Source organism: Larimichthys crocea, chromosome V (genome assembly GCF_000972845.2).
Source record: "Larimichthys crocea isolate SSNF chromosome V, L_crocea_2.0, whole genome shotgun sequence".
Classification (NCBI taxonomy): Eukaryota; Metazoa; Chordata; class Actinopteri; family Sciaenidae; genus Larimichthys; species Larimichthys crocea.
The window spans coordinates 420,338-435,014 of record NC_040015.1 but is presented as its reverse complement, the minus strand read 5'-3'; the positions used below and the strand labels follow the sequence as shown (position 1 = coordinate 435,014).

Below are 14,677 nucleotides of genomic sequence, written 5' to 3'. Positions count from 1 at the left end.
TCCACAGCTAAAGGTAGGAACAGAATTTATTTTATTTTTAAATTTAAGTTTATTGACTTTCAGTTTTTGAAGTGTAATAGCACTGCGGTAAATATGGACAGCTGCACATGTGTATCTGTTCACTCGCTGTGATGGACAGTGAAGTAAACTGCTGACAACTGTAGCTGCTGTTAGCTAATGTTAGCTCAGTTTGTTAGCCGGGCTGCCCGGACTGTGAGCTCAGAGCCCCGGGGGAGTGTTAGTGTTTGTACCACAGGAGTTTTGGAGCACCGGGAATGCTGATGGGAAGCGGAGCTGGTGTTGTGCCAGAACCTGAGCTGGGCAAGCGGGCAATGTAACCGTGCTCAGCCTCTAGTGGTAGCAACTAAACCTTTATAGTACCCCTGGTCTATGTTTGACAGACGTTACAAACATCACAGAGCAGATTGAGCTGACTGGAAGTTAGACACAGAAACAGCATCAAGAAACCCATCAATTTTCAAAATAGGCAAAAAGCTTCTGAAACGTTATACACCACCACCTGTTCTCTTATTTCCTACCTTTTCCTCGTAACCATGACCAAGAAGTACTTATTTTAACCAAACCTGTGACCTCTCTTTAAAAATATAAAATGAAACTGAATGTTTCAGACGGTTTCAGCCCGCTGGCTTTTCTTTCTGCTTTTCTATCTCTGCCTCTCCATCTCATTCTGTCTTTATCTCTCTCTGTCTCTTTTTCAGCTACATTTATATGAGTTCTCCTCTCTGAAGGTCACTCTGTTAATCCAAATATTAATAATGAATGGAACAGAGTCAGGGCTCCATTATGACCACCTGTGTGTGTGTTTGAGTGTGTATCTGTTCACTGTGTGTTAGGTGTGAATGAATATGAATGTGAGAGAGAGAGAACATACCTGATTGGTGGCAGGTGATGACGGTGAGCAGCGCTTTGCCTTCCTCCATTATACTCTCCTTCAGAGCGCCGTGACTGTCCACATTCAGTTTGAAACTCTGAAACACACAAAGATCATCATCAGTAAACACTTCTTATATTAAGTTAACCCTCCAGACCCCATCAACAATCAGCTGTAGCTCAACAGAACATCTCTAACAGAATGGACAAGCACAAGTTATTTTCTTTAATTTGATACTAAATATGTTTGTAGCTTTTTAAACTGAGTTTGATTCAACACTTGAAAAAAAATAACAATAAAATTGTCTTTATACGAGCAAATAACAGTATAGCTACATGAGAAAAGAAATCATCCATTTTTTAGCGGAGAAGTCAACGCGACCCGGTCAGTCATCCCTGCCAACCTCCAGAAAACAGCCCTCATCAGGGCAGTGAGAGCTGGGTGAGTCTCCTCTCTTTATCTACGTGATTATGTGATGAAATTTAAAGCTACCCACATTGTTATAAAAAGCAGTAATATGGCAATAGGCTGTGTCTTTGGTAACTTATATGTGAAAAGATCTTTGAATTTATGTGGAAATGTCAACGGGAAACATTTCTGACACATTTCTGCTAGTGTCTATAAACAGATATCTGCATATGAATGCAGAAAAAAGATAATAAAAATCACTAGCTGATAGATTGTATTCCAGCCGATGGCAGCCAAAGTCAATACAACTTCAACTATAAACAGAAACACGACCTCACCTACAGATCTGTTTATAGAGACTGCTGGCAGAAATGATGGACCATACTATGAAAAAAAAAACATTAGTTGATTGATGTTTTCTCTGCTTAGATCTCTGCTTAGAAAGAGCAGATGAAGGACATGAGGAAAAGGAAATAAACAACTGGGAAGAAAATGTAAGAGAAAAATAATAGGTGGTATGAATGGATGATGGATGGATGGATGGATGGATGGATGGATGGATGGATGGAGGGAGGCACAGAGCACAGAGCCTCAGGCAGTGTTGGAAAACACTCCAGTCAGATCTATGGACAACATTACAGCCTCTTCTGATCGTGTGTGTGAGAGTGTGTGTGTGTGTGTGTGTGTGTGTGTGTGTGTGTGTGTGCAGCACAGCAGGATGTCAGAAGTGGTTAAGTCTTGAGGACTGAGCACCTTGAGGCTTACTAACACACACACACACACACACACACACACACACACACACAATGCTCTCAAGACTCTACTGTGTGTCAATGGTGTATTCTGATCGGCCTGCAATATTACATGAGAGGGCGTGCTTTATCGCCATTATTGGCACAACAGTGATGCTGTCAGGACCGTAAGCATCACTAAAATGCCAATAATGACGTTAAAGCACGCCCTCGAAGGTAATATTGAAATTATACAACAGTTCCAATTCACTCTCAAAATAAAAACAATGTTTTGTTATCTGTTTTTATGAAGTTAAATGAGAGAAGACCATATCACAGCCTGTATAGAATATAACAATATATATTACTATATTTCTATTTCTTCATATGTTGAACATTTGTTGATGATTTGATGGTTTATAATGTTGTAATGTTGTAGTTTTTTTTAGTGATATCATGTGATTCTATGATTTTAAGTTGACCAATCAGATTACTTATAAGACACAAAGTGAGGGAGGTCTCACCTGTTTTATAAAAATGCATTAAGTTGTATTTTAACTATCAACAGATATAACTTATATGGAGTCTATGGAGTAGAAAATCTACTTGGCAACAACTTGATTCTGATGCCAGAACAAAGCAGAAAAGACATGGTGGTGATTATTTTTTTGCTAACTGACAAAAGAAGAAACACATGATGTGGGATATGCACAAAGCCCCCTAAAATCATCAAAAACATCTCAGTGAAATTAAACCCATGTCTCATGAGTCTCATGATATTTTGAGATTTTTCTAAGAAGAAGCACCATCGCACTCCGGCTCTGTCTGCTCGGCCCAAGACGTCTGCAGTGAGGGATAGACAGGCGACGGCATCAGTCAACACATGACAAGGTCAGACCTCCACACCACCAATATTTATGGAGCAGGATACACACCACAGAGACGGATGGGACGAGGTGTTTTAAACCCACACAACACACACACAAAGCACACACACTCTGATGCTCTGCAGCCAGCGGGAAGGATCTGGATATTTGGGATAAAAGTGTTATCTTATTTCTGAGGAGATGGTGTACAAGAACTGCAACTGATGATTCATTTCAATCTTGAGTTTTCTGCCAATTAATCAGTTCATCTTTAAACTTTAAACAAATGGTAGAGAAATGCCATTTTTAAAGTGAATTGCCCAAAATATGATACATTTTCATGATATGTTTAATTAAGGTAATAACTGGTGTCTTATCACAATATTACACTTGAGAGTGTGCTTTACTGTCATTATTGGCACATCAGTGATGCTTATGAACCACATGACCACATCATTGTTGTGCCAATAATGATGATAAAGCACATCCTTTCCTGTAATATTGCTTACTTATCTATGTGTTATGAGATGGTGCCTGTTCAAAGAAAATGTTTAAAATCAGGATTACAAAGAAGGAAAAAAACAAAAAAACAAAGGTTACCTATTGAGCTCAGCAGCAAATCGAAAACCCTCAGCCTAGCACTGTTAGTGCCTTGCTCCACCCTCTGACTCGCTCTTCCTCTCTCATAAAAACATCACATCATCTAAACCGGTTGTGAGCAGATAGTCTGACACTGTCCTTTACATATTACATTTCACAGATAAACAATAAAATATCACTTTAAAAACCAAACCATCATCTATATCTCTCCACAACGCGCCCAAAAACACATTCATATATCAATATTATCCAAATAAAACATGACTGTCTGCATTCTGCAATCATTACTGCCCTGCAAAGGTCGTAAATTACTTCAAATCTCACGGCTGATTGAGTAATTTTACAGACTCGGCGGCCACTCTGCCCCACATAATTTCCCAGATAAGCTGGTGAAAAACCTCACAGCTAATAAACATAAAGTACATTTATCAGCGCTACACAAAACACAGCGTGACTGTCTGCGTCTCTGGGATAGGGCCGGCTGATGTTAGGAATGAATTAGGTTGTGCAGATTAGCTGGGCTATCGGAGAGCGATCGTATTTCAACGCCTTATTCCACGAGCGATTCAGCTCCGTTTCCTCCGTTTAATATATGGAGAGCATGGAATCGATAAGAGGAGAACAGAGAGCCATCAATCACATGATGATAAGGCATGCAGAGCATGCTTTTATGCACGTCAGACAGCAGGCGGTAATAAGAGGCTGCGTGTATGTATTTATGTGTCTGCGACGGAGAGGGAGTGTAAAGGAAATAGACACAGTCAACCAGGAAAAGGACATGGCATGCGTTTATGCGTTTGTCCTACTGAGCAGAAGAACTACAGAAAAGTTATGGACTACAAAAATGAACGGAAAGCACATGACATTTTCTCCAGTGAAAGACCCGTCATCTGTGACAGATTTCATGAGTCGTGTCCTAACAAAGAGTTCCAGTTTGGAGGAGTGAAGTCTGGGAAGTGTACTTGCCTGTCAGACCTCAAAAATATGGAGGATTTCCTAGAAAAATTAGATTTTTAAAGAAGATTTTAAAGAAAGGAAATGACAAAATAATAACTAGACTAGAAGAAGAGAGCATTTTTATGTCAAAGACTTTAATACTCAGGAAAGAAAACAGAAGAATTCCCCCCTCTGGTGTGAACTTATTATTCATCATTTTTCATTCACTCATCTGTCTATTTTTGACGTCTCAAGGTTGGCACGTCTGACCTAATCCAGCATTACTTCAAAGTGCGAGGAGCTCATCATCAACATTATTTCTGTTCTGTTTTCTGTTAGAGGTTACGTTAAAAACAACTACTGTGTAGTATTTAGCATCTGCATGGATGTTAACATTTTGGCTGGGAAATGCAGCGTCAGACTCACGTTGGAGTGTTGGAGCAGTGCTCTTAGCGTCAAGTCAGGAAAAACAGTCTGGGTTTAAAGCACAGACTGTATAAAACCTGAATGTAGTCTCTGTGACGTCACCCACAGGTTTCTGAGGAGCTGTTGTTAAGCTTAGTGTGGTGGCTCTAATCTCAATACTTTTGAATCACTTCAAAATAAAACATTAAATATATTGCACATTAAACAAAAAAAATTGATCCAGTCATAAAATTTGAGTTCTACAAATATTCTTTTTTGTTTTCTTGTCTTATCTTGACTCAGCACAGATCAGGACGACGCAAAGTAAGACGCCTGTCAAAGAAACTGCTTATGGTTGCTGGAACGTATTTCAAAGCAGTTCCTGTAATATTTTGTTTCAGTGTCGGCCCAATATGTGTTTACTTTCATGTGTAGTGTAGCATGCATACATTCATGATTAGTTACGAGCTAAAATGTGATGATGAGATAGCAAGTGAAGGTAAAATAAACTGTTCAAAATTCTGCAATCGTGGCTCCAAACAGGAAATATTAAGAGATCAGGAGAAGACCCTTTACAACAAATTAGCTCTGGTTGTTATACTGGTTTTGTTTAAGATTCAACAACAATAAAAAATTGCCAAATTTTTAAGACATAATTACAAATGTAATCAAGTCATCCATGACAATGTAACTATAATCAAATCACACATTACATAAAGTGTAATCTGGTCTGATTATAGTTTCTTATTTTTTTGTATTCTGTAATCCTGAAAATTAACATAGATCAAAAATACAACTTCAGTTTTCCAAATGTGATTTGGACAAATAAAACAGACACAGGTAACTAAGCATCGCTAGTGTTCACAGTCAAACTCTTATCAAGTGGATTTGGAGTTTTCTCAGCAGCTGTGGCCGTTGGACTAAAACCTTATAACTTCCTGCTCTGATTAACACACACACACACACACACACACACACACACACACACACACACACAAACACACACACACTGCTTCAAAGCCTGAGTGATCAGATTACCTGTTAGCATTAGCATATTAGCCTGGAGCACATGGTAGGACAGCCTCAGAAACCTACCTGATATCATTTAGCTTTTAGCATTAGCATATTAGCGAGGCGCCAAGAGGTGTGCAGCTCTGATACTCGGATGACATTGAGGTTTGACATTGAGATTGTGTACACACACACACACACACACACACACACACACACACACACTTGGGTTGATGAGACATGATCTGATCAGAGTCTTTGCAATAATCATGATCAAATTGTCTCAAACTACAGTGCGACGCCTGTATTCCCCCAAGGTGTGTGTGCGTGTATGTGTGTGTGTGTTTCATCTCTCTTTCATCTCTCTTTTCATCTCCCTCTCTCTCAGTTTTTATATTAAGCAATAAAATGCAATTCTCTCTCTCTCTCTCTCTCTCTCTCTCTCTCTCTTTCCTCTCCCTTCTCATATTTCATCCCTCACTATCTCTCACCTGGCTCTGTTCTCTTCCTCTCATCCCCCAAGTCAATCTCTCCCTCTCTTTTTCTAATACACCCTCCTCATTTTCTCTCCCTTCCTTTTCGTCCTCTTACTACTTCTCTTTCGTCACAACACTCCATCACCCACTCTTCTTCCTCCTATCTGTTGATTGCAACTAGTGTGAAGGAGAAACTACAGTGGAAAACGCAAAAGTCTCTATTTGGAGTCAATGTTTAGTTTGGCTCTTCTAGGTTATTGTAGAAAAGGGTTAACATAAATTACTCCGCCGTCTCCACTTTGTCACATTCTATATATAACATGTAAATAAATATGAATAAAGAAGTCAACTTTTAATTAAGTAATAATCTGAATTTCAAATTTCAGCAATCTTGAATGAATATATTCTGTATTTTAGGGAGCTGTTAGACCACCATGTTAATGATTTTTTAAAAGTACATTTTACTGTGGAGTTATTGAAAATGTTTGGATCACATTCTCCATCATCTGTGCGGTGAGACGCTGACACAGTGCTACGTTATTAGCTGAAAAATAAGTTTACCGACTTAGTAGCTCAATCTGTCCATGAAAAATTATCTTTTTCAGCCAATATCTTTACTATGTCACTCCGAGGCTGAACTAGCAAAGCAGTGTAGTGTTTATATGTGTGGTATTTATTCAGTCTGCGTTTTTATGTGTGGTATTTATTCAGTTTAGTGTTTATATGTGTGGTATTTAAAAAGTTTAGTGTTTATATGTGTGGTATTTATTCAGTTTAGTGTTTATATGTGTGGTATTTATTCAGTTTAGTGTTTATATGTGTGGTAATTAAATAAATACCAGTCATATAAACACTAAACTGAATAAATACTATTTATTCAGTTTAGTGTTTATATGTGTGGTATTTATTCAGTTTACATTTATATGTGTGGTATTTATTCAGTTTAGTGTTTATATGTGTAGTATTTATTCAGTTTAGTGTTTATATGTGTGGTATTTATTCAGTTTATTTATTTAGGGAAACTACACAATCTCCAGGAAGCTTTGACAGGACTAGAAAGCGTCTCTGTTGCTAGGTTATTACTGAAGCTCGGACTACTTACTGAAGTAGTAAACTGGGTTCTGTTACGTATAAGAGACTGCTGATAAAACTGATTTGGAACAGAAATGGCAAACTTCATTTTATTTTTATTTTTTTAGAGCAAATATCCCTAAAATGTGAAACATTTTGATCATGCATTTCATTTAAGTTGGTAAGTGTTGTATCATTGCAATATTACATTGGGCTTTAACTTATTATTGACACTTCAGTGTAATAATAACTTTAAAGCACAACCTCTGATGTAATATTGCTACATTATTAACTGCATTATTATAACTGGATTTCAAATAGTAATACCCTGAAAAATCTAATCATATTACTATAATGCAAGCGGAGAGAGTGGAGCTGTGATCAACATGTTTATTCTACCGCAGAAGAATGTGAAGAAGGAGAAGAAGAAGGTTAATCTGTTTTCCTTATGTAAGGATGGAAGTCTTGAGGAGCTGCTGTGTCTGTTTTCACCCATAATCTGCATTTTCAGATTTAGTCGTTTGGTGTGGAGGTAGTCTTAGACCGCCCTCCCTCCCTCTCACACCTCTTTATCTCCCCCTTTCTCTCTCTCCCCCTCATGTTGCCACCAATAGTGTGTTGCTGCTGGTAATAGGATTCAAAGGCCTGGATCGCCCATCAGACCCAATCAATAGGCCTTTCATTGGCCGCCATCTCTCAGTGCCTTACAAAGAGCAGCCTGTGTGTGTATGTGTGTATTTGTGTGTGTGTCTGTGTGTGTGTGTTTGTGTGTATATATATTTGTGTATGTGTGTGTGTGTGTGTGTGTGTGTGTGTTAGCGTCCTCTCGCCTCACTGATCTCCCCGGGGTTCCGGAAAGACCTGTGCTTATTCGCTCCACGCGCCCTAAAACACACATATAGACACACTCACACGAATACACACACGCACACACACGCCAGCTGGACCAAATATTCAATTGGGAGTGCAGATCCACTCCACCCACTGCTGCCCTGGAGCTGTGTGTGTTTATGTGTGTGAGCGAACGCAATATAGAGTAACAGAGTAACAGTGTGTGAGTATGTGTGTGTTTCTGTGTGTTTCTGTGAGAAAGAACTAGAAAACCAAAAACAAAGACAGGAGGAGTAAAAGACACAAGAATATAAAACAAAAGGCAAATCTTTTTAGCACATCTCCTAAAAAACATTCATATTAATTACCTTGCAAAACTAAACGATGATTAAAGGAACAGTCTGGAGATCTTCTATATTTTTTTTTTTTGTAAAACCAAACACTAACACTCCCCCGGTGCTCACAGTCCAGGCAGTCCGGCTAACAAACTCAGGCTAACAAACTGAGCTAACAGCAGCTACAGTTGGCAGCAGTTTACTTCACTGTCCATCAGGAAACTCTGTAAATCACAGAGAGTTGAGGCGGAGCAGCCGGAGGACATCAGAGGGAAAAGCAGAAAACATTTTCTCCATAAAATATGATCCAGTTTTGGGGTGGTCGGTAGCATAGTATGTAAGAGGCTACAGTCCTCGCTGCAGCTGGCCCTGGTTCGACTCCCGCATCGGACGGCCATTTACTGTCACTCCACTTCTCTCTGCTTCCTGTCTATCTTCAGCTGTACTATCATAAAAGGCCAAATAAAAAATCTTTAAAAAGAAATATACATATATATATATATATATATATATCTATATATATATATATATATATATATGATCCAGTTTCACCAAAATCAGTCAAATAGTTGGTGGTGTGTGACTTAGTGCCGTAAAGTGTTATGTACTTCTCCTGACCCGGAGCCCAAAGTTACATAGTGTGAGAACAGACGTACGAATGACAGAGACACCATTCACCTGATTACAAGTCAGTGTAGTATCAACAGGATTTAACATCATTAGAATTATACAATGTAGCTTTAATGTGCAAATAACTGGGCAATCTGATCCTTTTTTTTAGGTTTAAGTGTCTAAAATGTGTTTTGTTGCTGCCCCCGGTCACAGCAGTACATTAGCTTAGCTTCATTCTCGTCCTCCTGTCTGCTTCTCCAAACTGGAGGCGTGCCAACCGCCATCTACAAGATCAGTTCCCCATCCAACCACACTTCAAACAACACAAACTAACCCTTAAATACCATGTGAACAGACTTACACATGTTGGAGGTATAGACTTTTATTGTTGATGTAAAAAAACAATAAAACAATTGCATTCATTCGTCTTTGCTATAGATTAACACTTGCCTAATTTATGCTTTGGTATTTAAGTTGTTACGTTAAGGCCGCTGAAGCTGTGGTTATGGTTTAGAAAAGGTTGTGGTCTTGGTAAAATACTGAAAAACAGACCTGACTTGAAGCCAGAGCATGTTTTTAATTTTGAACTATTTCAAAATGTTTCCTTAACGTTAGCCAAAGTGTTTTAGTAGCTGAAACCTAACAGCACATGGAGAGCAGGACCTGAACCCTCCTGTCCAACTCATTTACTGCAGAATAAACACGTCAGACTTCTTCGATCTGACATTTCTCCTGATCCTAATCTAGTCAGCTGTTCCAGTTCCTTAAACATGTCTTCAACAAAGCAAATCAGTAAAATGTGAACCCGTTTTATTCAGACAGGGGCCGGAGAGAAAAATTTAAAAAGAAAGAAAACTCAGAGAAACAGATATGTAGACAAAGAGAGGAGAGAGTGAACCTGTCTCTCTACAGTAACACACACACAATTACACACCCAAACACACACTAATAACCACAAAGTGTGAGTGTGACTATCAACACATACACACACGCACAGAGTCAGTTAGCGAACACGCTATCAACAGTGTAGCAGTTCAAAGTCCTATTAGCGATGCTTTTTCATCCTCTTTTGCTTTATTTAACGAGACGCGCCAATTAAGAGCCGGGAATTCTAATTGAAGCTAACCGCCGCTAACGTTAGCACTGCTGGCAACCACAACAAAGTCGACACGTGTAAACAAACCAAAAACAAACACACACACACACACACAGCAGAAATAAATATCAAGATAAGATAACTTGGTGTGTGTGTGTGTGTGTGTGTGTGTGTGTGTGTGTGTGTGCAGATCTGTGTGCATGATGCTGTTCTGCAGGGACGGATACGGAGATGCTGATTTGGAAATCTGTCTAGGAACATGCAAATGTATGCAAATATCACCTCTGTGTTGTGTGTGTGTGTGTGTGTGTGTGTGTGTGTGCGCAGCTAGAACACATGCCTACTTTTGTGCATATATGTTTGCATTTGTACGCTTATATGCAAATACAATCTGTTTGTTTGTATAAGTGTGTGTGTGTGTGTTCGTGTCTCATTTCCTTGTACTCTTGAATGCATTTTTGATGACTGCTACTCTGTGTGTGTGTGTATGTGTGTGATTGTATGCATGTGTGAAGCCCATATGTTTGTCATAAAGGGTGTGAGTAATTGCCAAAGTGCTTCTCATCCTTGTGTGTGTGTGTGTGTGTGTGTGTGTGTGTGTGTGTGTGTGCTCACTGATCTATACACTCAGAAAAATGAAGGTGCAAACTGGCATCAAAGAGGTTCTTTCTAGAACCTTTTCTGCAGATGGTAGAAAGATGCCTGAAAAGAACCATCAAAAATGGTGCTCCGATTAACTTTAGATACAATGGTCTTTAAGGAACAATTTTCAATAACGATCTTTGTGGACCTGATTTTACACTGTTAAAAAAATCATAAAATTATTGAAAAAGGGTTTTTAAAAACTCTTTAAAACTACGAACATTGTCTGTAAATTGATGACCAAACTATTATTTTAAGTGTTATCTGATTGTTATCTGATCAACAGTGACGTGAATCATGACCTTATTTATTACGTGAAAGAGGAAATCGCCTGATATTTTTTCAACGGATGAAAACAAGACTAAAATGTTAAAGAAGAAATACAGTCAGAATCTTTTTGATCAGTAATGAGGATCACTGTAAATGTTATTTAGTCATTTTATTTAATGTAAAACAACATTTTTTTAAATAGTTGTATACAACAATAAAGACAAATTACAGTTATTTCTAATTTTAAAATAAAAATCATTCTTTTTTTCTGTTTTCTTAAATTACATACAGACCTTTGTAAAATAACAGTCATTATCTGAAATTAAATGTGTCTGTTTTATAAATTCATATGGACAGTTGTATTGTATCTTAAGGTCAAGGACTGGTTCAATACCCAGTCAGGGTCATTTTAATGAATGAATGCAATAAATGTAACCTGATGTCTGTGTAACTGTGTTCTCCATAGAACTATTAGCATCATCACTTTATTGAACGTGTTTAATCATAACAATTCAGTCTGAAGTCAGACTGAAGACGAACAGTCAAATGTAACAATGTTAAATAAAGAGGTTCTTGGATCCTTGTAGGACCAGAGAGGAACCATTATTTTTCTGTGTAGTGTGTTGTTATTTTTGGGGATGTGTGTATGTGAATTAGAGAAACGTGGAAATAGTTATTTGATTTTTTTTGTTTTCTATTTACTGGAATAAACAAATGAAATTAGAGAGAAAAAAAGAAGGGAAGAAGAGAGAAAACAGGAGAGCAAGTGAGGGGCAGATGGTCAGGAGAAATAAACAGATAAACTGGCAGGAGAAAGAAGAAAGAGAGAGAGTAAAACAGAAGGAGGGAGACAAAGAGATGGAAAGCTAAAAACTGGAACAAAAATAAAGAGACATCAGGATAAAAGCAGCGAAGATGAAACGAGAGACCGTCTGTGTTCATCCCTCGGCTCATTGTTATTTTCCCATCATCCCTCTCTAACACCATCGCTCTGTGGTTGCAGGATGCACTTACCACCGACCTTTGACCTCCACAAGTAAGACCTGAACCTTTTCCTTCTGTTAAGCTCAGTGCTGCTCACTGTGAATGACAGACTGTCACTTGTTTCAGTTGCTGGTCTGGATTTATGTAAAGTGTTCATCCTTAACCCTCTAGACTCCCGAAGAATTATCAAATGTTGCTGCAGTTCACTGAGAAGCTGCCTTGATTTTAAAACACAACCCAAATTCCTTTTTAATTTGATACCAAAGATGTGGCATTTGTAAATAAAGTGTATTTCCTTACAGCTACATGCTACATGTCCTCCCTCCACAGATCTGTGTGACTTCAGCTGAGGGAAAGTGTTTCAGAAACAGAGACAGGTAGAAGTGAAATTATTCTGCTGTTGAAAACCACTGCATGCAGGTGTGTGTGTGTGTGTGGGGGGCACATGGCCACATCCATATTCATGCATGCAAATGTGTTCATACAACCGTGTGTGCAATAATGTGTGTATAGACATGTGATTGGACAAAGCACTCATGTCTATTTTGTACCTTCAGAGAGCTCCTTGTTGTTTCAGGTTTAGTTTAAGTAAAACTTTTCTACTAGAGGCCTAGATTGCCTTCCCATGATGCACTGAGGTCTTCTCTTCTTCTTTACCTCTCCATCCGTACACATTCATGTCCCAGTTTTTGCTGCTTTCTGGTCTTGCAGGTTCTCATCATAGCTATGCCTCTAAGAAAACCTGCTTCTTGATTATTCTTTACTGTAAGTCACAAGTGCAGCATGTTTTTTGTTGTTTTGTTTTTTCTCGGGGTGTCGTTTAGCTCAGTTGGTAGAGCATCCGTCCCATGTACTAAGGCTCAGTCCTTGCCGCAGCGGAACCTTTTAAAGGTTCTATGGAGTCCTGATTACTCGTTCTTTAAGTCACTCTTTGTGACAGTGTGACCTGGTTTTGATATAAACCAACAAAGGGACAGTTTGAACACCTTTTGTGAACCTGAAGTATGTATCAACTAATGGTTAGCTGGTTGCTATATCCCGAATCTATTGCCTAACTTTGTCTGTGTGTAGAAATGATTGTTGTGGTGTCATTTCTAATTGTGGGGTATGAAACATGAAAGGCCCCGTCTCAAGCTTGTTTGGTTTGTCTTTTATGGGCTCCATGGGAGCTGTTACGGGAGTCCATAGAAGAGGGTCGACTCACTCTGTACATATGAAAGTCTCATTCTGGGGTAACAAAAACAGAAGAATTCTTATTTTCAGGTGCTTATGCACAAATGATAATATAGTTATGACTATAGTATACTCCATATTTAGTCAATAAATTCCCCTAATTCTGACACACTGGACCTTTAAATTAAATGTTTGAATTAAAATGATTATATATTGCACCTTGAATGCACCTGATTTACTCTGAAATTTGGTAAGGACCTGACAATAACTGGTTCACTGAAGAACCGATAGTTAAAGGTTTCCCTATGGCATCACACTGAAGGACCACTTCAGGTTATAACTTGAATATTTATTTTTGGGTCAGGGATCGTGGTTGCATCTGTAGCTGTGCTCCTGCTTGACCTTCACTACAAATACTATTGATACTATTATTATTATCTCTCTATTATTTTATATTGTCTCTGCAGATGTCTGGCCACTATGATCTGGGTTCTGCCCGAGGTTTCTGCCTCTTAAAGAAAGTGTTTCCTTGCCACTCTTACCAAGTGCTTGCTCATTGTGGGAACTGTTGGGTCTCCGTAAATGATATTATAGAGTACGGCATAGATCTGCTCTATATGAAAAGTGTCTTGAGAAATGGTTGTGGTTCTTGTGACTTCTGTGGCGCTATATAAATGATATCGAATTGAATTTTCCATAAGAGTTTGGGAATGTGTTATGTTAATGAAGGTCCTCGCAAGTATAAAAAGGACAAAAGTGTGTGTTCTCACCAGGTGTGTGTCCAGGTACGCCCTCAGGCTGTCCAGCTCCTGTCTGGGCTGCGTCCAGTTTTCAGTGCTGTCCAGAGCCTCCTGCAGCCACGAGATGAACCCGTCCAACTGCTGGACGAAACACTGGGGACGAGCAAGGAAGAGAGACACAGGGAGAGAGAGAATTTAGTCTGATGGTTTAAAAAAACAAAAAGAAAACAGTAATAATAGCATGAATAAACACTGCTGTCCAGAGCCTGCTGGAGTCACATCAAAACAACACAACACCGCAGAGGATGGAGAGAACGAGAGGGAGAAGAGAAGAGGTAGAAAGAGATAAACAACAGGGCAGTCAAAATGTTTGGAGAGTCGAAGAAAAAAACAATGAAAGGAAGAAATCCAACAGGTAATGACATGCGACAGGGTAAGAGAGAGAGTGAAAACAAAGGAGGAAAGCAACAGATTGGAAGGAGGAGAGGACGAGAGGAGGATAAAAGAGTGTAAGAGAGAGGAGAGGGGGAGCGGCTGGACGGCGTTTCAGAGCTGATGAATTAATTCAAGGACAGAAAGAGAACAAAAAAAAAAAAAA

At 38.9% G+C, this 14,677-nt stretch overlaps 1 protein-coding gene across 3 annotated transcripts in view; it reads right to left on the bottom strand.

Moving 5' to 3' along the window:
* Positions 1-14,677, bottom strand: part of akap6 (A kinase (PRKA) anchor protein 6) — a 208,912-nt gene that overhangs the window by 128,185 nt on the left and 66,050 nt on the right. For all 3 annotated transcript variants that reach the window (XM_019260384.2, XM_019260387.2, XM_019260385.2), the window contains exons 11-12: positions 14,110-14,232; positions 893-989 (exon numbers count right to left, since the gene is read on the bottom strand). In XM_019260384.2, coding sequence (XP_019115929.2) covers positions 893-989; positions 14,110-14,232 — 220 coding nt within the window. The remainder of the gene's footprint in view (positions 1-892; positions 990-14,109; positions 14,233-14,677) is intronic.